Below are 23,735 nucleotides of genomic sequence, written 5' to 3'. Positions count from 1 at the left end.
TGGCAGAGTGGCTCTGTTTGGTGAGAACGGAGGTGGTTTTTACCCTGTAAGAAGCGAGGCGGCACTGAGACGGAGAGCAATTTGGTGGGCAGCACCAGCCGTGGCACCTTTTCCCGGCAGTACCAGATTACATTCCCAACAACAGCTGCCTCCTTTGTCCACCCGCAGCCGAGCCAAACTGCGCCTAAAATTTCATTTAATCTGCTGCAAAACCTGAGTGTCAGGCACTTAAATGGCAGCTAAAAGCACTGCTCTCAGATAACTGACTGACACTTGCTAATAATAGACCCCTGGCAACAGCGGCACAGTGGCAGACATTTTGTGTAACCGTAGACGGAAGGTGGGTGCCTGGGAAACGGGGGAGTGGACGATCTCAGCTCCTCTCCCAGGCCTGAGCTGCCCGCCTGCCCCTCGGCCTGATTAGCCAGCGCTAATACCGCCACTGACCCCCTTTCCCTTTCTTTCAGGACCCAACCGGCATACAACAATAGGCCTGCATGCTTTTGTCTGGAGGTCTGGGGGACGAGGAGGAAAAAAGAGGGTGAAAGAAAGAGTGAGACGGGGTTGGGGCGGGGGGGGGAGGCGGGGTAAGGTACTAGAAAGAGAAGAGAACAAGGATAGGATGATATAGAGGTGGTATATCAAAAGATGTCTGCACACAAGACACGGGCCTTTGGGAGATCCAGACATAACACTGAAGCACTACAGACTGCATCCGAGCTGAGAGAACCAGAGAAGGTTATGGGAGCAAGGGAGGGAGGGTCATGGAGAGGCAGAAAGGGGTTATGGGAGTGAGGGAGGGTCATTGAGAAGCAGACGGGGGTTTATGGGGGAGGGGAGGTTCGGGGTCAGAGGGGATACAGGAGGGAGGGGAAGAAGGGGAGACAGGTTGAGCAGCTTTTGCAGTATGGTGTCATTACACAAGGTCCCAACACGCTCAGCGTGGGAATCTGAGACAGGGCTGGGACGGTCGAGGACTGTGTCCTGAGCAAGACACACACACACACACAAAACACTGTGTGGAGTAGAGAGCCATGCAGTAACAAAGGCACACACACACACACACACACACAAACACATATACACTTAACTTCTCTGTCTCACACACACACACACATCAGTGAGTATTTATAGAGATAAGGAAACACCCAGTGACTGAAAAATAAACACATAGTGTGCAGAAGAAAGGAAACAACAGAAGAGGTTACAGCTCGGTGGCTGCGCAGACACCGACATTTCACTCTCTGTTTTGATTTTCACTACCTGTTTTCTGCTTTCCGCTGCTCAGGTGCTCTGGAATGGACATGTCTGGCAGGAAAAGCTTACCACCAGGGTGGTTTCAGAAAGGACAAGACGAGAGAAACTAGTTTTGCATTTGACAAGTCGAGCATTTTAGACTTAACGTTAGAGTGGCACTTAAAGTCTCTCTCTCTCACACACACACACACATACACACGAACATACAAAAGTTGTAATATTGGGCAAAAGCAGAGATAGATGTAGAGTACGTAGAAGAGGAGAGATCTCTCAGTTCCTCTCGCTGCACAGAGAGTTTAGTGAAGGATGAGAAGAAGTGAATTAGGGAGTATTTTCACTTCTGTATTCATCTAAAGGCCAGATGTCCCCCTTCTTGTGCGTTTTTTTTTTTTTTTAAGTCAAGACAACCACTAAGTTTTAAGTCACCTTAACAAAGCCTAAATGCGCTCATGGCCACACACATATAGAATCCTCACACAGAATAACCTGAGCTCATGAGGCAGGAATGTTACTGGTTAGCAAGTCAAATTAATACCATTTTAAATTTAAATCTTTAAGCATCTATTTATTTATTTATTTATTTATACATCAGAGCATGCAGAATCCAGTGGAGTGAAAATCTGGAATGAATGATCAGGTCCGTGTTCACAGGACAGACTCCGTATCCAGCACAATGCTGCTGACCAGGATAAAGCAGTTACAGAAGATGAACGACTGAATGTCAAGTCAATGATTTTCACGTTACAAGTCCATCCAAGTCAAGGACTCAAGCACTACATCACTGATGTAGACACGCGCTACCACAGTAATACCCTGACTAACAAGTTTATTAGTCCCTCAGACCCCTATGCGGCTCCCATCATCCCTCTGTCTAAGGCCTCGTCTCTGTAACACTAGCCAGGTTCAGGATCTGGTATGTATAGACTAGCACTAGCTAGCATTCGCGGTAGGGCTGTGGAGTGTACAGCGAGCAGGACGGGGGAGCCGGGTTAAGCAAATTAACCTCCCTCGTCTAAACCCGTGTCGCTGGCGTCGGACTCGCCAGCAGTGCTCCGTGCTGACACATGACGGTAGAGGAATCACAGGCTTAATACTGGCAGCCTGCCTCTCCAACTTGGCAGATCATGGTCACTGGGGGGGTTGGAGAACATGATAGAAGCAGGATTTAGCGTGCGCTACGCGGATGCTAATGAGTAGCGGCCAGGCTGGATTTATTTGCATTAGAAGGCGCAGGCTACTCAGCGTGCTATAAATTTGTTGTGCTTTATTGGCCTTGTGGCATGTATACATCAGAGATAATTTGGTTAAGGCTGTTAGGTCTATTACACAATGAATTTCATTGGAGAGGGGAGAGCGAACAGCATCGAGGGGTGTTATTAGCAGTTATGTGATGAGAATCATGAATAACGATATGAGTGCATTCCCTCGTTTGAGCCGCTAAGGTCTCCACTTAAATTATGAATACAGTACGGCGCTCATAAACAGAAGAGCGTTTGGGGAAAGTTACAGCCGTTCAGTGGCTAGGAGAATTCTCCGGTCTGCAGACACACACACACACACACACACACACACACATCTCACTCTCACGCAGAGAAAGAGAAATCAATCATGAACTGTGTCGACCCTGAGAATCTATATTAGCTCTTGCTGTTTTTGACCGCTCTCCTTCTATGATGGCACACATCCCTCAGAGGCCCATGTTACCACCGCTCACACCTGAGTGCGAGTTCGTGTGTTTGAGCGAGTGATGGATGAGGTCAGCCCTCTCTGAAGGGCAGAGGGGACATGGCCCACAGCCTATTGATCAGACAGGCAGCTGAACAGTTAGCAGGCCCTGTAGGACCGGTGTTCCCTACTCCTTACACACTACACTTCTTTCATTCTCTTCCTTACTCTATCCACTTATTCCCCCATCTGTCTCTTTCACCTGCACCACAGCTGTGGGGGACAATGTCAAAGATTAAACCTTTCCTCCTCATTTCTGTATGAAAGATAAATAAAGAAAAAATAAAGAAAAAAAAAAGAAAGGGGGGGAAAAAAGCAGCAGAGAGATGAAAGGTGAAAGAAGAGTTAGACAATCCTTTAGACCGCAGGGCAGAAAAGGGTCACTGGAGAATTGAGTTCTCCTCTGCTAACACAGCTCACAACCAAGCTGACTGGTCAAGCAGAAAGGTGCATCTGTGTCTGGCAACAGGGGTATTTTATCTTACAAATGGCCGAGAGAGGGGAAGAAAAACTGCACAGAGAGAGAGAGAGAGAGAGAAAAGCTCAGAGCAGGTGAAACCCCAGTGGTCATCTTGACTCAACCATGTGCAACCTCTGAAGAGCATCCTGTGCAGCTGTGTGTGTGTGTGTGTGTGTGTGTTTCATCTGAACACAAAATACTGTAAGCCCAGCGAAACCCTACACCTGCTTCAACTGACAAAAAATGGAGAAAGCAATGGAGTCAACACCAAAAGTTACAGTTAGAAAAACAAAATCTATTTGCACACACACACACACACACACACACAGCCCCAGCATTTTGGAGACTGCGTATAAAAAAGGGGATGCGTATAAAATGCTGCCCCTGTGTGTGTGAATGTGTGCTGTGTGGCAGCGTGATGGCTGGTGTCAGTTTCAGTCGGTCTTTCAGAACTCTCTCTGGCTCAGAGCTGGGCCTCAGTGACCAGTTGGCCTTTAAGGACATGAAAGGGGCCAGTATCTCTGCTGCCGCACCATTCAGCCATACAAAACGCAAACAAACAGCCCGCCAGGCACAGAGGGCCAGGGAAAAGCCGGGCACCAGAGAACACAGCAGCCATGCAGCGCCGGTCCAGAGAGACACAGAGGGAGAGAAACCCCCTGCGTCTATCAGCTTTAGCCATCTCAACGTACATCTTCAGCCAGCCTGGCTTGAAAGCTCCAGAGTCTGAGATCAGTGAAGCATTGGAAGTGCAGCCATTCGAGTGCTGCACAAGCAGCGCTGCAGCTGCAAAAATAGTTGTACAGGCAGTGACTCTGTGGCTACTGGTACAGCTGAGATCACACACACACACACACATATACGCATATTCACACACACACACACACACACACATGCACATACTCCAACAGACCAGAATCCCCCAGTGCACACCATCTCACACATGAGGCTGACCAGCAACTTATCAAAAGCATTAACAAGTTTCTGTTAAAAGGCTATAAAAGTCTAGCAGGGTCAGAGTTCATTCTGTCAGCTCTGGAGAACAGAGTAGCATGGCTTATGGAATCAGAGTAATGCGTTTAACAGTGCACAGTTTTAAAAATGGAATGTTACAGAGGAAAAAAAAAAAGAAGTGTGATAGGGAGGGAGAGAAAGAAAGAAAGAGGGAGAAATACTCCTACACAGACCCCTGTGTGTGTGTACTGGAAAGCCAGAGTCATAAAACAGCGAACAAAGAGCAGCGAGCCTGGCACGGAGTTAGTGTGTGTGTGTGGAGAGAGAGAGAGAGAGAGACAAAATGAGACAGAGAGAGGATGAGTTTGCCAAGATGTCAAACTTGTCTCAGGAGCTACAGAGAGATGCAGGCAGAAAGTTAGCCACTGTTTCTATTGATTTGCCCCTCACTGGAGAATGCTCAGAGGATCAAGTTCAGACACTTGCCCTCACCACTCCACAAAGATAGGTACCTGCTCCTCCTCTGACTTAACCCGTATCGCTTGAGCGCTATTTAGAAAAAAAAAGGCTTGCAGTGTCATGCAAAGAATCAGAGTTTTGGCAGATCTAATGAACTTATCAAAATCTATTCCAATCTGGTTTCAGAGAAAACTTCTGCAACCGGAGTAGCACCCACAAAAAGCACACACACACACACACACACACACGCACTAACCCTCACGCATGCTGCATCCTGGCCAGTGAGCCTTTCTTCAGGCAAACTGTTAATAAAAGGCACTTTAGCGAGACCCCACACAGCCCAAAGCAAACATTACAGATCCTCCTGCCTCTGAAAGCGGCTGAAACCAGGCGTATTGCAAATACTTCAGCCATCCCAGCGAACGTAAAGAACGAGAGAGGGAGAGAGAGGGACAGAAAGAAAGAGAGAGAGAGAGAAAGGATGGAAGAGTGAAATGGAGTAAAGGAGAGGAAAAATAAACAAAAGGCCACGTCCAACTTCTTTCACCCCATCACAACTTTATAATGCACTCCAGGAATGAAGAGAAGCTCCATTAGAAATATGCAGTGGTATAATGTGGTATTTAGGACATTAAGCATGAGAGGTCCGTCTGCCTGTCTAAACAGAAACTGAGCCAAGACCTCCATAACCTAACCAGCAACTGGCAGTAAATAACACAAGAACTTTTTTTTTTAAGCACAAGAATATATTGACTAGCCAATTTCTCTCTCTCTCTCTCCTCCTTTTTTAAAATCCAGGCCAATTATACCTCAGTAAATGCCCTTGCACTGAAAAGTGAGAGGGCAGCTTTCACCATGATGCTCAGGCCAAAGAGCGACCACAGGTGGCTGTGCAGAACTGGAGGGCATGTGCATTAATCATAGGTACCAATCTCTTAGTCCCTGCACACACAAAAAACACCAAAATATGCCACGGTAAACTTAATCCATACATCACCCTCTGCCAGTGCTGACCCCATTAGCAGGGTCTCCCTCCTGGCATTAGCACAGCATACTCAGTCCCACAAAGGAGCAGTGGATGATGATCATTGCCTCCCACTGCTCCTCTGCCCTCTGCTGCTCCCACGGACTCGGGGACAGCAATAGGACAAAGTGGTGTGCAAAATAGAGGAACTAGAACAGTAGCTAATCCATCTTTCTTTTTTTCCTCCTTTTTTTTAGAATATGGTTTACAAGTCTGGGTTCGAAGGTATACTATGAGAGGGCATTGCCCCAGAGGTCAGCATGTCTAGGCCAGAAAGAGCTTTTCCTGAAGCAGGGTCCAGTGCTTTGACCCCAATCACGTTAAATGTAAAGGCAACATTTAACATGCATCGTAATACCAGTTGCCTCACACAGCTTATGCAAACACACATAACCCCATGACTCCAAAATCCAGGCGAGCAGACCAAGGTGTCATTCTGCACAAAACATTCACTAATAATACACAGCCCATTTCTGAGCTTGTGCACGTTCACATCCTCGCACCCTGTTACAGCTCTCAACAGTCGGTCTGAATACAGAAATGTTAATATGTCGGTCAGCTAGCTCTGGTCACTGGAGAATACTGCGGTTATATTTAGTTGGCTCCCAAAAAAATTTTCTAATATATGTTCGAATGTTCTGGACAGAAAGCTTCCTTTCAGACTGCACTCAAGCTCCCTCACGAATAAATCTTATCGGTCAGTGGTACAGACGTTTGGAGAAAAGGACCAGGTTCTGCACTGTAATCAAATACTGCTCAGTAAATCCACGCACTAAGCAGTCACGTAAACCATTCTGAGAAATAAACTTTGTGATCCAGGAACAGATCGTGAACGAAAACAGCAAAGAAGACAACTATACAAAGGGAACATTTTTCAGAAGATTACAGTCATTCAACACGGTATGTTGCCTGTAGGTGAGTGTATACATTCTATAGGTGGGACTACAGCAGGTGTGTTCACCGGTTTAGCTGGTTTCCCATCATTCTAACCACTACTGCCCTCTGCCCTGTCTCTACCATTCACCTTTGATACCACAGGTAGTTCGCAGCAGGTGGAGATCAGGGGTGTGTCTCTGATAAGAGGGAGCAAGTTTATGATCTTCTGTTCCTCACAAAGGAAACCTGATGTCCAATATATGACCAGCAATCCACTAAGAGCACAGCCATAACCACTCAACTGCAGCTCACATCAAGCAGACAGAGCGGCTGTCAGGGCCAAAACGCCGCCTCTATGGATCTCCTAGGGTCAGAGCCAGGCCTGGTTAATCAACAACCGCCAAGCTGAGAGAGAGAGAGAGAGAGTGAGCCAGGAAAAGAGGTTAAGCATCCTATGCTAAAGAACCTGGCATGCTCAATCAATAACATAGACCTTTCTCAAGCTACAAATTGGCCCTGGATTTCTTTGAGCGCCTTCCATCCTAAATAAAGCAGGGGAGCGGGCTGGAAAAAAGACGATTGAGTCATAAAGCTGGTTTCCAGCTGGACCTGGGGAGGGAGCCTGGGGGGTGAGTGGGGTGATGAATAACTGAGCTCCGGTCAGAGCTGGCCTAGGGTTCACTGGCCATCCCTCAGTGGAAGAGAAGAAATCGATGGCATCCGCCGCTGACGGGTGTAAGTGGGTCATACATCAGGGGTCCAAGGGTCCAGTGCTGCTTAGCAAGCATAGACTAGGCAGCCGGGCTGGAGCACAGCCGGCAGTGACAGGCAGCATAGAGGAAATGTCCTGGCTAGGGCATACACAATATGTGGCACTTTCCACCTCAACAGCATCTTAAGTGATTCTTTTCCGCGGCCTTGAACCACCACCTGACAGTTTTAAAAGGCTTCTAAAAAAAAAAAAAAATGTCTAAACCTCCAGCTCTGGTGAAATGTAATTTTTATGAAGCAAATTGTTTTTTTCCACATCTAATAAGTCTCCATTCTTTAATACCTCTCTTTTTTGATTCCACTGTTGGGGATCGACAGGTTACCGCTGTTATCGGAACGAGACTTTCTTTTTTCTTTTTCGCCTTTTGTTTTTCTTCTTCAAGGTAAGGCAAGTTGACAGAGCACTGGCTACAAGGCCAGCTAACCGGTCTAAACTGGTTCTGGCGTGGGGAGGTGCTGGCAGTGAGAAGTGTAGTGTCGTTTTTTGCCTTCAGCCAAAAAAGAACTGTTGATGTATCATCAGCAGGTTCGATGGCAGAGAGAAAGGGCGATGAAGGGAGAGCGGGATAAAGGGAAAGAAACAGAAAGAAAGAATGAAAGAGTGGAAAAGTGAAGAAGAAAGGAAGAATAAGCAGAGGCGGAGAGTGACAGTGAGCGAGAAAGAGAGAGGAGGGTGAGAGAGATTGAAAAGGCTAGATAGAGCAGAGGCTATGACACTGTCTCATCAAATGCCTGGACTTCAGCCAAGTTCATCTGTTAATGGACAACCACCGTAGGGCCCTACCCCTCCTCTCCACCAACCGACACACTCCCCCACCTTCCTCTTTACTCCAACTCGCCCAAACACTCGCTCTCTTTCTCTCTCCCATCTTTTCTGTCTGAAGAAAGCTAGACATAGATTATTCCTGCACCCTTCCTATTTCTATTCAAGATAAACAAAGTGCTTCAGGTTCAGGGCACACCCTGGGACCCCTGACAAAGCCATCTATCATCCTGTCTGGCTGAGCCAGTCTGACCACACTGAGCCCGAGGAGACTAATGGGGCCGCTGGACAATTTTGTCTTTGTGCGGGCTGCCCCTTCTGCTCCAACATCTCCATTCCAGCAGCCATTCACACACAGATGTGCCCGACCAGCGGCTCTGAGGTCTGGATGAAGCCCTCTCTCTGAGAAGCAGCAGATCCAAAACCAACGAAACCAACCAAATCAAAACTAACTTTATGATAGAACATCGAAAGCGAGAGAAAAGAGAGATGGGGGTGGTTGAGGGGAGCGAGTTGAAGAACGGTTAGCATCATCCCCAGACGTGTTGAGACACATGCGGTTGCTGGAGCTTCCCAGAGAATGACATGCAGTGGGGAGACAGAAAAAAAAGGGAGAAAGATGAAAGAACAAGAGAAGGACAGAAAGTGGGAGAGGAGGGGGAAAAAAATTCAGCTGTCACTTATAGGGATTTAGAAAGTAAGAGCTGTTTTTCTGTTTTTGCTGCCATGTTTTTTTTTTTACCAGCAACCAACAGCAGTACTCTAGTTTCCTATCTTGACGCGTCTCATTAGTGTTCAGGTATAAAATTATTTATAGTATTATTGTTAAATCTTGTTAAATCAGTTTTAATGCTAAAGGGTCCTGCTCTCGACAGGAGACACAGCAGTGAGTATTGTTACTGGCCACTGTCAACAAGGAGAGACTGACATGGCACAGAGCCTATTGTTCCGGCAGATATCTGATACTGAACACGGATTAGGGCAGAAAAACATAAAGCACCCCTTGTACTTTAAACAACAACATAAAGCGTCCTCCAGACTAGGAGTGTGTGTTCTGAGAGCTAAAGTGAAGAATGTGAAGAAGAAGTTCACGTTGTGTGTGTGTGTGTGTGTGTGTGTGTGTGTGTGTGTGTGTGTGTTAATGTGTTGTGCACTCTGAGCTGAGAGAACAGGCTAGAGGCAGAAGCATCCTTTGGGGATAGGTTCCTGTTCAGAGCACAAACAGACAACAGCACACATACACAGTTCACAACCCCCGCTGTGAAACAAACAGTCCAGTGCTTTTGCCAGGATCTAAGCCCATCTCATGAACGTGCACGTATACAGTACCCACACTCCGCCGCGCTAATACGGCTACGCCGCGTTCCATGAAGGACTCGGAGCGGGCCACGCCACTGACAAAACAAACATGTTTCTCAAGAACTGCGGATCTCCTCTACCCCACAATTCTGTTAAACCCATCTGCTGCTTCTATCAACAAGCAGAGATCCGCCGGGCGAGAGTGATAGAGCTGTAGACAAAAGCGAGGAAAGAGACTGTACGACAGGATTAGGCAAACCGGAGAACACTAATGAGAGGTAAACAGCCCAAGCAAGGAGAGGTAGAAGTCAGAAGGAAAGAGCAAAGTGGGGAAAAAAATAGACTGAGCGAGAGAAAGAGAGAGAGAGGGAGAGAGAGAGCGAATGAGTTCTTGTAGTTATTTAATCACTGAGCGGAGTGGACTAATCAGGCTCTAATACAGAGATCAGGCACATCCTGGATGGAGCGCTCATCGCTCTCTCGCTCCGTGAGTCTACTAAACCTCCGGCGTCATTTCACTGTTTCTTTACCCATTTTGGAACGATAAATTATCCATTAGATTTCATCATATCTTACTAAAGCAATTACATCAAGAAAATGATAGCGCGTGTGGAATCAATTATGCATGCCCTTGGCCGGAGACCAGAGGCTGAGAAGTCAGAGAAGGCAGTTCCACACACACACACACACACACACACACACAGAACGTACTTCCACTCACACACATACACATGTATTCGAGACACACACATAACAACAACAATAACAAAGCCACACACAAACAGAGCAGCACAAGAACAACACACACCCACAAATAAAGATGACTCTGGATCATAGATCTCACAGATGTGCCCCATCAGTTCATCTTACTGCCTAAAAAGTTCATGCACTTAATAATTTATTTGTGTTCTGGATACGGTTTCCCAGCTGAATATTAACAACTTTGAAGCGTGCTCGTAGCCAGGGTAGGGCTAAAAGAGTCCTGAGGAAACAGTGCCCGCTGGGTCCCCCTGGCCCCGGCACTCTCTCCTCCCTCCCTCCCTCCCTCCCTCCCTCTTCCTTCTTCCACCTCTCTCTCTTTCTCCTCTCTCTTCTCTCCTTCCTTCTTTCCCTTCCTCTCTCCCTCCCTCCCTCCGCCAACGTGTCCATTAGCGAAACGCTCTGCGCTCCTCTGCAACATACACTTATAACATGAACATACAACTTATTGTTTTATTCCCCAGATTAAAAGTTCCTTTTCATGACAATGGAGATTTCGGCATTTCCTTGAAGCACTTCACACAACAGAGGTATGCGGAATAGGGAGAAAGGCAAGATGATATATACAACGTGAGAAAAAAAATGGTAAAAAATATTCCTTTATTTATTTGTAAGGAATCATAATTATAGGACTTTTTAATTTACTCCTCTGAGGGACAGCTTTTAAATAATTTTATATATTCTCTTATGTGCACAGACAGCTACAAAGCACATGCATACATATATATATATATACTGTATATAAAAAAAACAATTAAGGGAAAACTTCAAGTCAAACCACCAGGACTAAGTATTCCCCTATATATATATATATATATATATATACGCACACACACACTCTGGACTGCAGTTTCTAATACATTTAAACATTTAGAGACTCAACAAGTCTCGCTATGTTAACAGAAACAGCTCACTCACAAGCACTCAAAATCCAACAATGATGTGTGCGTGTGTGTATCGATGTGTGTCTGTGTGTTTCGGTGTGTGTGTGAGAGAGCAAGTAAAGACTGGTCAACATCTGCTTCCGCACAGGGTGGGGGGTGGGGGGGGGGTCGGTGTACATAAAGATCTGGCTGTCTGCAGAGCTTTTTACACATACACAACCCCCAGCCAGAGACGGTGTGTGAATGTAAAACATAGCTCATTTGTGTGTGTGTGTGTGTGTTGCCATGCTGTGGCTGATCAGTAGTGATTAACTGCAGCGCCGTATGCAAAGTGCTTTAATGAAGGGGTGCCGAGTCATCATGTAAATTAAATATGTCAAATCTCCTGGTAAACTTTCAATCTTCACGTGCAAAACGCTGCTTTCATTTACATCTCGCACGACTTTCACATTTTAAAAAAAATGCATGTCATACATGCCATTTTTACCTTTTTTCTTTTTTTTCTTGTACATAGCCCTCGTGGTGTAAGGTAGAACAGACGCACTCTCGCTCTCGCTCTCTCGCTCTCTCTCTCGCTCTACAGAAGGTCTGACAGGCCGTGCTGATGTGTTCGGAATGCACATGGTAATAGGCCAATCAAAAATGCAAAACAATTGGCAATTACTGAGAGGATCTAATGGTCATTAGAATTTACAACTAGGTAATGAACTAAAGTCTGCCCATACCATGCATATTCATAAAGCAATTTAGGCCTTGAAGATTAAAGAAGTGCTTAAAATTCAAATGAGCCTGAGCAAATTATCTGTAAGATTCAGTCAGGAAGTATGGAAGTAGCGGTTTGTGTGTGTGTGTGTGTGTGTGTGTGCGTGTGTGTAAAGAGATGCAGATGCAGGCATGTCTTCTGTGTTGAAGCGTAAGGTGTGCCATTTTCCTGTTAACCAGGGAAACAACAATCAGCAATTTGTGCATGTGTGTGTGTGTGTGTGTGTGTGTGTTTGCGTGTGTGTGTTACTCCAATTTCTTCTCATCATCTCAGCTCTTTTAAAAAAAAAGGAACAAACAGCGTTTCACTAACCGTGAGTTTCCACAATCTATTTAATCTTTATTTTAGTGAGGATTCTATGAGAGGGAAAATTCATTAATCAAAAGCGACATATACAGGCTTGTCTGGATAGATAGACACTACATATACAGTAGATATGTAGAGACAGGTAGAGATATGATGACAGTGATAGATATACTGTAGATATGATGACAGTAGCTGTGACAGAGACTGAAAAAAGATGACAGTAACAGAGCTATAGAATTAAAATATGCAATATGTGGAATAAAAAATATGAAAAAATTATGAGGTATTACATAATATACCTAGAAAAGCAGGAGGGAATCACGGGCTGGTATTCCATTTCACTACAGTGTTCACAGGAAAAGATCTAAATCTATGTCGAAAAGTCTATAATCATATTAGTAACGTTCATTAAACATGAATGCGGCAGAGTTTCGATGCAGTTCAGTATAAAAATAAAGCCATTAACGTACTGGCAGGCAGACACTAGACGTGACGGACTTCTCTCTCTGTGCTGTGTGAAGAGGTGTGTGTGTGGTGGGGGGGGATGGGTGACCCCCGCAGACACGGCACATGAGCTGCCGGATTACGCTCCAACAACATACTCAGCAAGACTTGCTAACTTTAGCATGGACATGCACTCATGGACTCTCGCACACACACAAACACACACATACAATGCAAATACACGTGCACACAAACGTCTGTATCCATTCCGGAGCTTAGAAAGCCTGAGTCATCACTTTGGGAAGGGCCTCGCAGTAAAGATGTGTTTGCGGTGTTTTTTGAATATGATGAATTTACTGTTCAAATATTTGCTTCCTAGAAAATGTTTGCATGTCATACATAGAATAGCAGCATTGCATTTGCTTAATATTGGCATGACCAATAACTGTCATTGAACAAACAAGCGTAATAATTGAAAGTGTTTTAAGGAACCATGAAAATGCGAAACTATAAAAAAAACAAAAATGCACGTTTTCTCTAAAGTATAAATATCAGGTTTCCACTCTTGAGTATTTACCTCGACTACTGTGAGCAGCGGAGCACACACACACACACACACACACACACACGCACACACGCACACACACACACCGAGAGCCACTAAAACTAGGCAAGTCTCCAATGCTAACATGAGCACAGCAAGCAATCAGCCAGTTCACACACAAGCAGAAACACATACACATACTAGGTCGGGTCTTGGCACGCACCCTATTAAACGGGTACATGTCTGAGAAGTGTGTCATGGATTTGAGTGACTTTGAGTAGTAGCTTCAGCTCGAGCACTTTTACTTTATTCGTAAATATAACCTTAAGCAGGTAGCCAGCATCCTGCCTTCATCTCCACAGAGTAGCTGTGTGCGCTGCGAAGAAACGGATCCGTAAGTAAGGAGAGAAGAAACGAAAGAAAAAAAAAGAAAGAAAGAAAAAAAAAAAAAAAAGCAGAGCCCTGAAAGTGCCCGGAGAGAGTCGACTTCTGCTATTTGTAACCATTAGAGCCCGGATGAATTGATCACGTTGAATGTCTTGGATGACAGAAGCTGAAAGTGAGTGGCACTGCTGGTCAAGGTGACCTCACACACTCTGCCCTTAGAAACCTGAGAGACGAAGCGAGGAAGAGGAGGAGGAGGAGGAGGAGGTGAACTATCGATGAAAAAGTGTGAGATTTCTATCAGGTGACTTCTTCCTTAAAATGACACCAGCATCCCATTGTGTCTGTGTGTGTGTGTGTGTGTCTGTGTGTGCCTGCATGAGTGTGTGTGTGGAGCAGTAAAGGTAAACAGAGTAGTAAAAGCCTAGCCCACCCTTGACTGCCAGTCCTGCTCTGTGCCAACTCTCTTCTGGCAGCGTCCACTGAGGGATGTCCTGTTGCAACACTGCCAACTCACATACCCTTTCATGTTCTTCCGCACCCCCCTACCACACACTCACACACATACACGCGTGCACACACACCACTCAGTCACCACTGACAAATGTACAGTTGCCCACGAGCACATATAAGCGAACACACTCAAACATTTTGCATCCTTCATAGTGTGTTTCCAAAAAGCCCACTCTGTAATCCACTGGAACTTATAAATACACTTTGTAGTACATAACCGTTTTTATGGACACACACTGTAAAAACATCTGACATGATCATTTCAGAACTAAACTGTAGCAAAATCCAGTGGGTCTGCGCACACATAACCCTCCACACACACACACATACACACACATACACACTCCAGTTAGATAATGATATCCCTAAGCATTATTTAAAAGAATGAGAAGAAAATAAAATACGAATGGAACAACAGGAGAGCTCTTGAGCTCAGTGATTATCTAGATAGAGGTAACTATTCCTTATTCACTGGTCTGCAGTAAAGCACAGCTCTATGCCACCATTAGAAATTAGGGCTCGCTTATTTCTTTGCAACAACACCGTGCACCGAACAATAAAAGAGAGACAGAAAGACAGAGAGAGAGAGAGAGAGAGGGAAAGACAGGAGCAGATTGACGAGAGCCGAGCTTTTCTTCTCTTGTGGTGGAGGAGCTACTATTGTCCCGTTGTGGGAGGGTCGCAGGGAAGAAGCGTCACAGGGTGGTGAGACTGAGAGGGTGGCACTGTGCCAGGCTGTGCCCGTCTGCCTACTAAATACCTTTGTTCCCAACAAGCTGGCTTGCACTGCAAAACCAGGTGAAAAGAATATATACCGAGCGGGGTGTATTCTTTCATATATATATATATATATATATATATATATATATATATATATATATAAAATAAAACCTTATAGTAATATTTTCCTTTTTTTAAAGCTAGTACAAAAAAAATTGTTCCATGGTCCATTAAATATTTTCATTTTTTTAAATCGAGCAAATCCCACCCACCCCCACAATACACAGCCGACTGGATCATGCAAATCAGTGCTGAGGATGCTGGATATCACAATGCATCTGTGAGCTTTGCTTAGAGTAAGATCCACCCAAAACACGTAACTGCTCCGGGAGAAGAGAATTAAACATTATCATCCACCATTAATTAAACCCCATCCCTTAGGACAGCATTATGCATCTCTTTCTATGTTTCTTTTTCTTTCTCTCTCTCTCTCTCTCTCACACACACACACACATGCATGCATGCGTACACACACACTCACACACATTCACACATGCACAAACATTTCTGGCTAAGTATATTTTCTAAGCTCAAACGGGAGCAGTTGTAAATATATCCAAGCAGAAGGCTCTGTGGAGCAATCTCGGCAGTGAATGGAAATAAACATGCATTCTTTAAGAAATTACAGTCAAGCTTCCATTCCGGTGCATATTCATAAAGAGCACCTTTGCAGGTGTCGCACGCTGTCGGAGCTTGCCGAAGACATGTGTCTTTTGTCATGTGGCGAGCCACTTCCTGATAATTCATTTAATAGTGGAAAGAAAAAAAAAAGACATGGAGGAAAATGTAGAGTATGGGAGGCTGTGTGTATTCAGAGGTGAAAGCAGTGTAGCATACACAAAAATAGCTGTCTGTCTGAGCCTCAGTCTTAACCTAAATAAAAGGAAATCTTGTTTTATTTCTGCTCTTGTAATGAATACGCAACTCTGCCGCGCACAAACACCTTTATATTTTCACATTTGCAACTGTTTCTACAGCAACTCCTGTATATTACTATCCATTTAGCATATCTGTCAGCACCATGATGACTTGCACACATGCGCATGCGGTTATGTGCCAAAGCAAAGAGGTTTAAGTGAGTGCTGTATATCACACAATGAGCAGTGCCATGTTCAAATGTACACAGATATCCGCAGCACGGCTGTACTAAGTCTGAACGTCGATGTGCAGATGATTATTCTGATCATGAGATTTGAGTTCAGGGGGAAAAAAAAATGCCCACCAGCCACGTCACAGTCACATTTTTAGAACGGAAACTTGCAGGCAGCTTATATGCAAAGTAATCGCACGCTGTGTAAAACGGAGAGAGAAAAAAAATCACAAGAGCATTTTCAAAAAAAAAAAAAAAAAAAAAAAAATTATCTGCCATGAGGTCTATTCTGCATGGCTTCAGTTTTTCTCTGAACCAATCAGTGTATTCATGTAGTGGAGTCATCACTTTTAAAAAGGACATCATGGCAAGAGGCTTGACTGCCTAATATAAAAATTCACATTTCCAAAAAAAAAAAAAAAAAGCTATTTGTAATGTGGACAAATTTTGGATGGTGAATCTCAAAGCATTTTTACTCGAACTAAATGCATTCCTTCACAACAAAAAGCAATTCTTCTTTATTTTAATTGTTAGTCCCTCTGTCCAGGATTGAATAAATCAACCTCTTTTAATGATGCTGGAGCTCAATGTTCAACAACAAAATGGCTCGAAAAAAGGTTTAAGTAGGAGAAAGGAGTAAAGAGGAGAGAAAGTAGAGAGGAAAAGTGAAGACAGGCGATGGTAAGGGACAAGAGGAGACATGAGGAGAAACCTGCAGAGTCGATTAGCGCTATACTTTTTGGCTGGGCCCCTTAACCAGGATACATGGCCTATTTGGGGCACACACACACACACACACACGCACCCGCACGCACATACACACACACACACCTCCGCTCACTGCTCTTTTTCATGTATACACACACACACCATTCCTCTGTGACAGCGGCTGCCTTTCGTCTCTCTGAGTTACTCTATAAGGGAATTGTGATGTTACATCACACATGTAGCCTCTATATTTGGTGGTTTGGATAACAGTCTAGATGTAATTAGTTAAAATCCTGTCAAGACTAATCTTAAAATTATACAGCAATTATAGCAGCAAAAAAAAGCAACATAATCATCATCAATGTCAACAACATTATTAATAATAATAATAATAATAATAATAATAATAATAAATTCTTCTTCAGTTCACCCCTCACATATACCCTTCACTCCTGTTTAGTAATATGGCTAATTAATATTTCTTTTGCCCTGCCATAGCAGTAACACAGAGAGGATGGTAAGGTCCTTCCCACAAAACTGCTTTAAACCATCACAAGTACACATAATACGGCTGACCCAGTGATATCAGCTGAACCCTGCCACATTATGATGTAAATGAGTTTAATAACCCGCTTAGGGTCTGACAGAAACATGAGACGTGTGTGCGATAGCTAGCGAATATAAAGAGGTTGTATAATTTGCACAGAAATGGCATCGACATTTTTTAAAACAAAGGGGTTAACTACACATAGCTGACCCTGCTTACCACAATTATATATTAAAACCTACATCAGTCTAATGTATGTTCTGGCTTCAAGAACCACAGCTAACCACAGTCCTCCATGAGATTCACTGAGTCTAAAATGCAAGTGAGAAGTGGAAACAGAAACAGCTGTACGACTGAATTACGAGGCTGATAAAAAGCCTGTAGTGACAGGCCCAAATCACTGGAGATGGAACTGAGCGACTCAGGCATTTCCTAGAACCTGAGCTTTGAAGCAGACCAGTGAAGGCCCCGATGTAGGACCAGGGCAGAAAAACAGGCTGGAGAGACTCACTCACACTTTTTTCCCCCTTCTCTTTGCAAATGCTGCGTCTAAATCAGTTCGAGTAGATACATACACAAGCACACACAAACACACTTGCGCAGTCATCTCTAACGTTACCCAGATCACAAGAATGACATATTCACTAATGTTATTTACGCCAGACACAGGATTACCTTGGGTCGCATTTTAACACTCTGGATTCCAAGCGCTTCTTTTATAAGGTTGTTTAAAAATTAAAGTGATAAACTGCCTTGTAATCTATTTCCGTAGCAGTAAGTAACATTATAGTACTTATTTAGTGCAAGGAGATATTCTGTAAAACATGCTCTAATTTAAATAAAACGCAAAATAAATAACTAGCAACGATACAAAAGTGCCTCCTTCTGACATCCGAGAATAACCAACTGGTCTTCCCATGGTCTTTGATTTACAGTCAGAAATGCATACGGTTACACTTATATGGACAAGATGTGGCTGTTTTAAAAAATATACAATAACCTCAAGATGCATCTGAGTTAACCACATGAGAGGGTATGGGCAACACAGAGCGGGGTTTCCCATTGGACTGTGGAGACACACTAAGGGGACAGACTCTCTTGAAACACCAACGTCTTCAGCAACCAACCCTCAAGTGTCCCAACTACCCTTTTTTGTCTTGCTGTCTCTCTCTCATTTCCTCATTCTCTTGATGGGAACGTACCCTCCTCCTGACACACCCTTAGTGCTCCACTTGCTGATCTCAAAAAGGCAACTTAAAGTCAGGGTTGGATTTAATTACTGTGAAAAAAAGACCGCTGTGAAACCATAATGCAGCATGGGGTAATACCTGAGTAGGTTTAACTGCTTAACTGCCCAGAAAGTCAGAAAACTGAAAGAACAGGAGGTAAAACTAGACACTATTTCACCAAAACAACCACACAGCCAAAGGTTTAGACAAGTGATGTATGCTGTAAGACATGTATGCTGTGAGTTTCATTTGAAAAGACCTATCCAGTCAGAATACAGAGGGAAAGCTCTGCTGACTCTAAACTGCGCTGATCTCTTGATGATAAATTACAATGAATCTTTTTTCTTCTTCTTTATCCTATAGCAGAATTGTGCGATAATATATGTAAGCCCTCATCCCTCCATCCAAACCCTCCCAACACTGAAAAGTGTCTCCAGAGTTGTGGAAGAGAACTCCACAGAGAGAACATGTGTTTGCGATATGTGGACTAGTGCATCGCAGACATCCTTAACACATATCTACGAACGAGCAGGCACACTTACAGCATGCACCCCAAGCACTTATCGTTACTGTCCCCTTCACGGCCTTTTGGGAGATATTTACCTGGTATGTTTTCCTGTTTGGGACAGATTCCTCGAGAAGACGTTGACAAGCAATCCTCGTCCTCTGGCGTGACCTGGACGCCCACCTCCACGGGATTGGACGCTCTCCTCAGCTCTCCATGCGAGGGAGAAGGGGGCTTATCCACTGTCTTGTCCATGCACATGGTGCCATTGCATTGCTTCCTTTTGTGCTCAATAAAAATGAGGATATCCCCCAAAGGGAAGTTCATCTGACACTGGCCGCAGGTAAGCAGGTCCTGGTCCCCTTCCGGAGAGACCTGTACCAGCCCGTGCTGTTCCTGCCTTTCCTCCGAGACCACAGACGATAGGGGCTCGGCTACTCAAGGGAGACAGCGTCGTTCAAGACATAACAAATAAGAGACACAGACAGGGGCAGAGAGGAAATCAGTTATTAGTGGTGCTCTGATGGACACAATATGGCTGAGGATGAATAGAAAATTTATAGCAAAATTCAAGATATTGTTAAAATATCTTTTTGGAATATTTGAGATAAACATCTGTGCAGTGAGAAGTTCATCATTAATATTATTATTATTATTATTATTATTGCTGTTCACAGGTTAACAGAAATTTGTTGTAGTTTGACGCACATTATATTATATTTGCTATTTCACAATTTGGAAATCGTACATTGGAGAACATTAAAAAGCAAGTATACCTGGACTAATACAACATCTTGAACTGAAAAGTTTAGTGCTTGCCTAGCTTTTTTTTTTTGCATTTTTCAAGCTGCCAAAATTACACTTTAATTAAACTTCAAACCACTTTTAAACAATTTTTTTGATATTTTTATTATTTGTTTAGGAAATACAAATAGGGCCAGATTTTTTTTACGGCCCTTAAGTGTCCGGATCTCTTAAAATGAATGAACCTTGACCTTTAAATGCACACAGAAGGGTAAAATTCAGCCTTCACCACAAGCTGTGAAAGATAAAGCGCGGAATAGACGCGATGTGGCCACAGAATGCTGCTTTAGATCTTGAGTTATACAACACAAACCCCGAGCTTTGGGTTCCTGGCTTAACAAACACTTACATGCAAGCTCACATTGTGCACAAATTCCACGACCAAAAAAAAAAAAGAATTGACAGCAAGTTTAATAAAAGAAATACATTTACTTCTCTTCTACCTGAATTTCCTGCACATTTCCCTTCACTATAAATCTCTCAATAAATTTTTAAATAAACTTGATGCTCCATTTAGACATCTTATACTTTTCTATGTTAACTAAAAATCTTGCTTTTGTAGTAATTAATAATTAAAATGTTAGATAAATAGGTTCACATCACACATTATAAAGCTGTCCTGTATTTAGTGCATTAATGTATCCACTGCTTTTTCTGTATTTAAAAAAAGCATTACAGTGTGTAAAGAGACTGATACAACTTCGACACGTGTGACTTTAAGAGCAGTTAAAAAATGAATAAACTGACCAGAGTGTGTACCGGATATGGATTATAATTGTCTGAAAACGCAGAGGACTGTTACGCAATTTAGCTTGAAGTGCTATTAATTCCTCGTCGTTTTAAACATCTCATTGCAGTCTGAAAAATCTCAGGAAAGCTACGCGTTTAAAATGGTTTAGCAGAAATAAAAAGTATTGGAACTACTACTGATCGCTAATACCAGCGCGAATAAATGAATGAATGATTGATGTGTTTGTTACTGAAGCATCTGTTTAAAAAGCAGAAAGGACAGTGCCTGTTTTTTCTCTCTACGATTTTTTAAGGAAAAGTTATATGACTGAATACTCTCTAGACAATCCAAATAGACTTTTTAAAAAACTGAACGTCTGACTAAACGCTTATAATTAGTATGTTAAAAAAAATATAAATAGTAACATTAAACTATTTTTCAATTAAATAATTTCAATTTTGAACTCACTAGTGTCCAAGTCAAACAATACTGCAATTTTAATTTTTCTGAATATGATATCAGTTTTACAGTTTGTGTCTCGCAGGATACATAACCCACTAAAGTGTTAAATTAAAGTATAGTCTGCTTATCTACATTATATTTACAATGTGACTATACTTTTATTAAGCGCGGTTTGATTAATAGATCAAAGCACCAGGACCAAGAAACAGAAGCATTGTGATTTTTTCAACGCTTAGAACTGTCCATAATACCTCTACCTCTATCTTGTTGTTAAATATGTAGATAGAGGTGGCGGTAAAATTACTCAGGTTCAAGTTCATTTCCAGTTTGTGATCGTAGTGTGCCTCCTAGCGACGGGTGTCACACACACACACACACACCGATCACAGACTCTACGAAGCAGCTATGGGACGTGTGTGTGTGTGTGTGTGTGTGTGTGGAAACCCAATAACGTTACATGATACGTTACGATGTTACAACAACGCGGATTTGTATCAAACATGTTTATCTTTCAAGCCAGTGTAACACCTCTGTAGAGCAGAAAAACTTCAACACGAGAAAAAAAAAAGGATAGTCCTGGCGTTTCCCCATAACCTCCACAGTCTTAAGCATGTTTATGACTCTATTACAGCCTATAATAGAGAATACACTTCATGAGACGGAGTATTTAATCAGTAAGCACTTTTGTGATTTGTTCTAGCATAAAAACATGCGATCTTCCAAAATGTTACGGTGTATGGGGTTTTTACAGTTTTAATAAAGTTGCATTCCTGTAAAGATCGATTTAATAGGTGAAATTATAGTGCAATGTCGTTACCTTAAAGTCACCAGGTAACACAGTGTTTAAGTAATAATTGAAGTAAAACAGAAATTGTACTGTGTGTCCCAGTGCGTATATTTAGTAATGGAACGGGAATAAATGGTTATGTGACAATCAAGTCTTATTTCTGTTGAAAATGAACTCGGAGTGATCTACGGAATCAATATTTTCTGATCATTCCATGTTATGTTTTAACTCTATTTTTTTAATAGCGTGATTATAGATTAGATAGCTGCATTTGTCCCTGCTGTATAGTTTCGTAAAAGCGGAGCAGCGTCTTTCCCCCCGGCTTCAGCGCTGCTTGTTACGGCGCACGCGGCGCGTGTAAACAGTCAGACACGAGATTTTTTTTTCCCAATCAAAATGCACTACTTTTTTTTGAAAATCTTCCAAAAACAGCGCGCGAGGAGGGGATAATTCTGCCACTCGCAGTCAGCCTTGTCAGAGACAGAAGCATGCGTACCTACCGTAGTCCGGTACCTTAACGCCTCTTAGGTGGCCGGCGAATACTGTGGCACGTGCGTGCAAAGAAATTAACGCTATGAAAACTTTCCCATTTTCAAAAAAGCGGCAATTGGGACGAAACTTTCAATTTTTTTTTTTTACTTGGCGCAGAAAAAAAAGCTACGCGTAAAGGTAGTGCCGAGTGGAAAGGCTCGCTGCACGCGCTCCCCGGTGAAGTCCACTTGACCGCGAGCTGCGCTGTCCGCCGTCCGGTGTCATGCTGTCCGTTACGGGGTTTTGCCTTCTTTACGGAATATTACAAAACTGGACCAAGAAAAGATGAAGCTGCACAAGAAGTGCACAACACAGAGTATACTTACGCGAAAAATCCCGTTTGCTTAAGTGCTGGGGTTTGCCTTGCTTGCGGCGAGACATGGTGGTTGGCGGCGGCGTTCAGCTCGGTTCACATCGGGAGAGCCGGGTTAGCGGGGAGACTCCAGAGAAAATATCTTCATCAATGCCTTTGACATCCAAAATAAATTAGAAATAATACAAAGATGGCGCGAGGAAGATGGATTGTGGGATAGCCGTCATGGCTTTTTTTGAAAAGAGAGAGGGAGAGAGAGGGAGAGAGAGAGAGATGAAAAAAATGGCAAAAGCCCCCCTGAGCTGCAAGTTCAAGTGCGGACGTGACGTCCCTGCGAACTTGAACGTCAGGAGATGGATGGACACAGACATACAAAACATGGGCAGGGCAAAACCGGGGAGTGGGAGGAGGGAGTGGAAATAACAAAACCAATGGACACTCATTAGGGGCTGGACATGAAAAATAGACCCGGAGAAGCCAATGGACAGAGAGATCAGGGGGCCGGACAAGAGGCGAGAGAGAGCAAGAGAAAGAGAGAGAGAGAGAGAGGTGTTTAATGAAAGCAGCGTGCACATTGTGTGTGTGTGTGTGTGTGTGTGTGTTCGTGTGCAGGGGGTGGACGTAGGCACACAGACCACGAAAAGCCAATGGACATGGGGGGGCTGGACATGCGATATGGAAGGGGAGGGGGAAGAGAAACCTTTAATATAAACGGCTTCAGTGGACACCGATCGGGGCTACTGAGTAGGTACACATTCGGCTCGTGCTCTGGATGAAGTGCACACCAGACCGTGCACTTCCTTCAAAAATGAAAGAAAGCGACAGGGCTTCGAGTACACCCAAACAGCACAGCAAGCGCCAACAGGACAGACAGGTTATAGGCGTGTTATGACCCAGACACGCGCCCCAGGAAACCCTCCAAAAAGAGAGTCAATATTGCCTATACTAATGCGTCAACTTACCTAAAATCGAACTGAGATGTGTAGGTGGGGCATACTACAAATACTACATAAGCAAAGTTTTAAAACACACACAACACGGTGACGAATATATCACGGGAGCAG

At 43.7% G+C, this 23,735-nt stretch overlaps 1 protein-coding gene across 1 annotated transcript in view; it reads right to left on the bottom strand.

The window, feature by feature from the left end:
* The window catches only part of bcl11aa (BCL11 transcription factor A a), a 44,406-nt gene extending 21,392 nt beyond the window's left edge, over window positions 1–23,014 (bottom strand). The window contains exons 1-2 of the mRNA XM_053502460.1: window positions 22,685–23,014; window positions 19,143–19,478 (exon numbers count right to left, since the gene is read on the bottom strand). Coding sequence (XP_053358435.1) covers window positions 19,143–19,478; window positions 22,685–22,739 — 391 coding nt within the window. The 5' untranslated portion in view covers window positions 22,740–23,014. The remainder of the gene's footprint in view (window positions 1–19,142; window positions 19,479–22,684) is intronic.
* Window positions 23,015–23,735: the final 721 nt, after the last annotated feature.

Source organism: Clarias gariepinus, chromosome 8, assembly GCF_024256425.1.
Source record: "Clarias gariepinus isolate MV-2021 ecotype Netherlands chromosome 8, CGAR_prim_01v2, whole genome shotgun sequence".
Classification (NCBI taxonomy): Eukaryota; Metazoa; Chordata; class Actinopteri; order Siluriformes; family Clariidae; genus Clarias; species Clarias gariepinus.
Note: the sequence above shows the minus strand (reverse complement) of the source record. Positions and strands in the feature narration are given on the sequence as shown.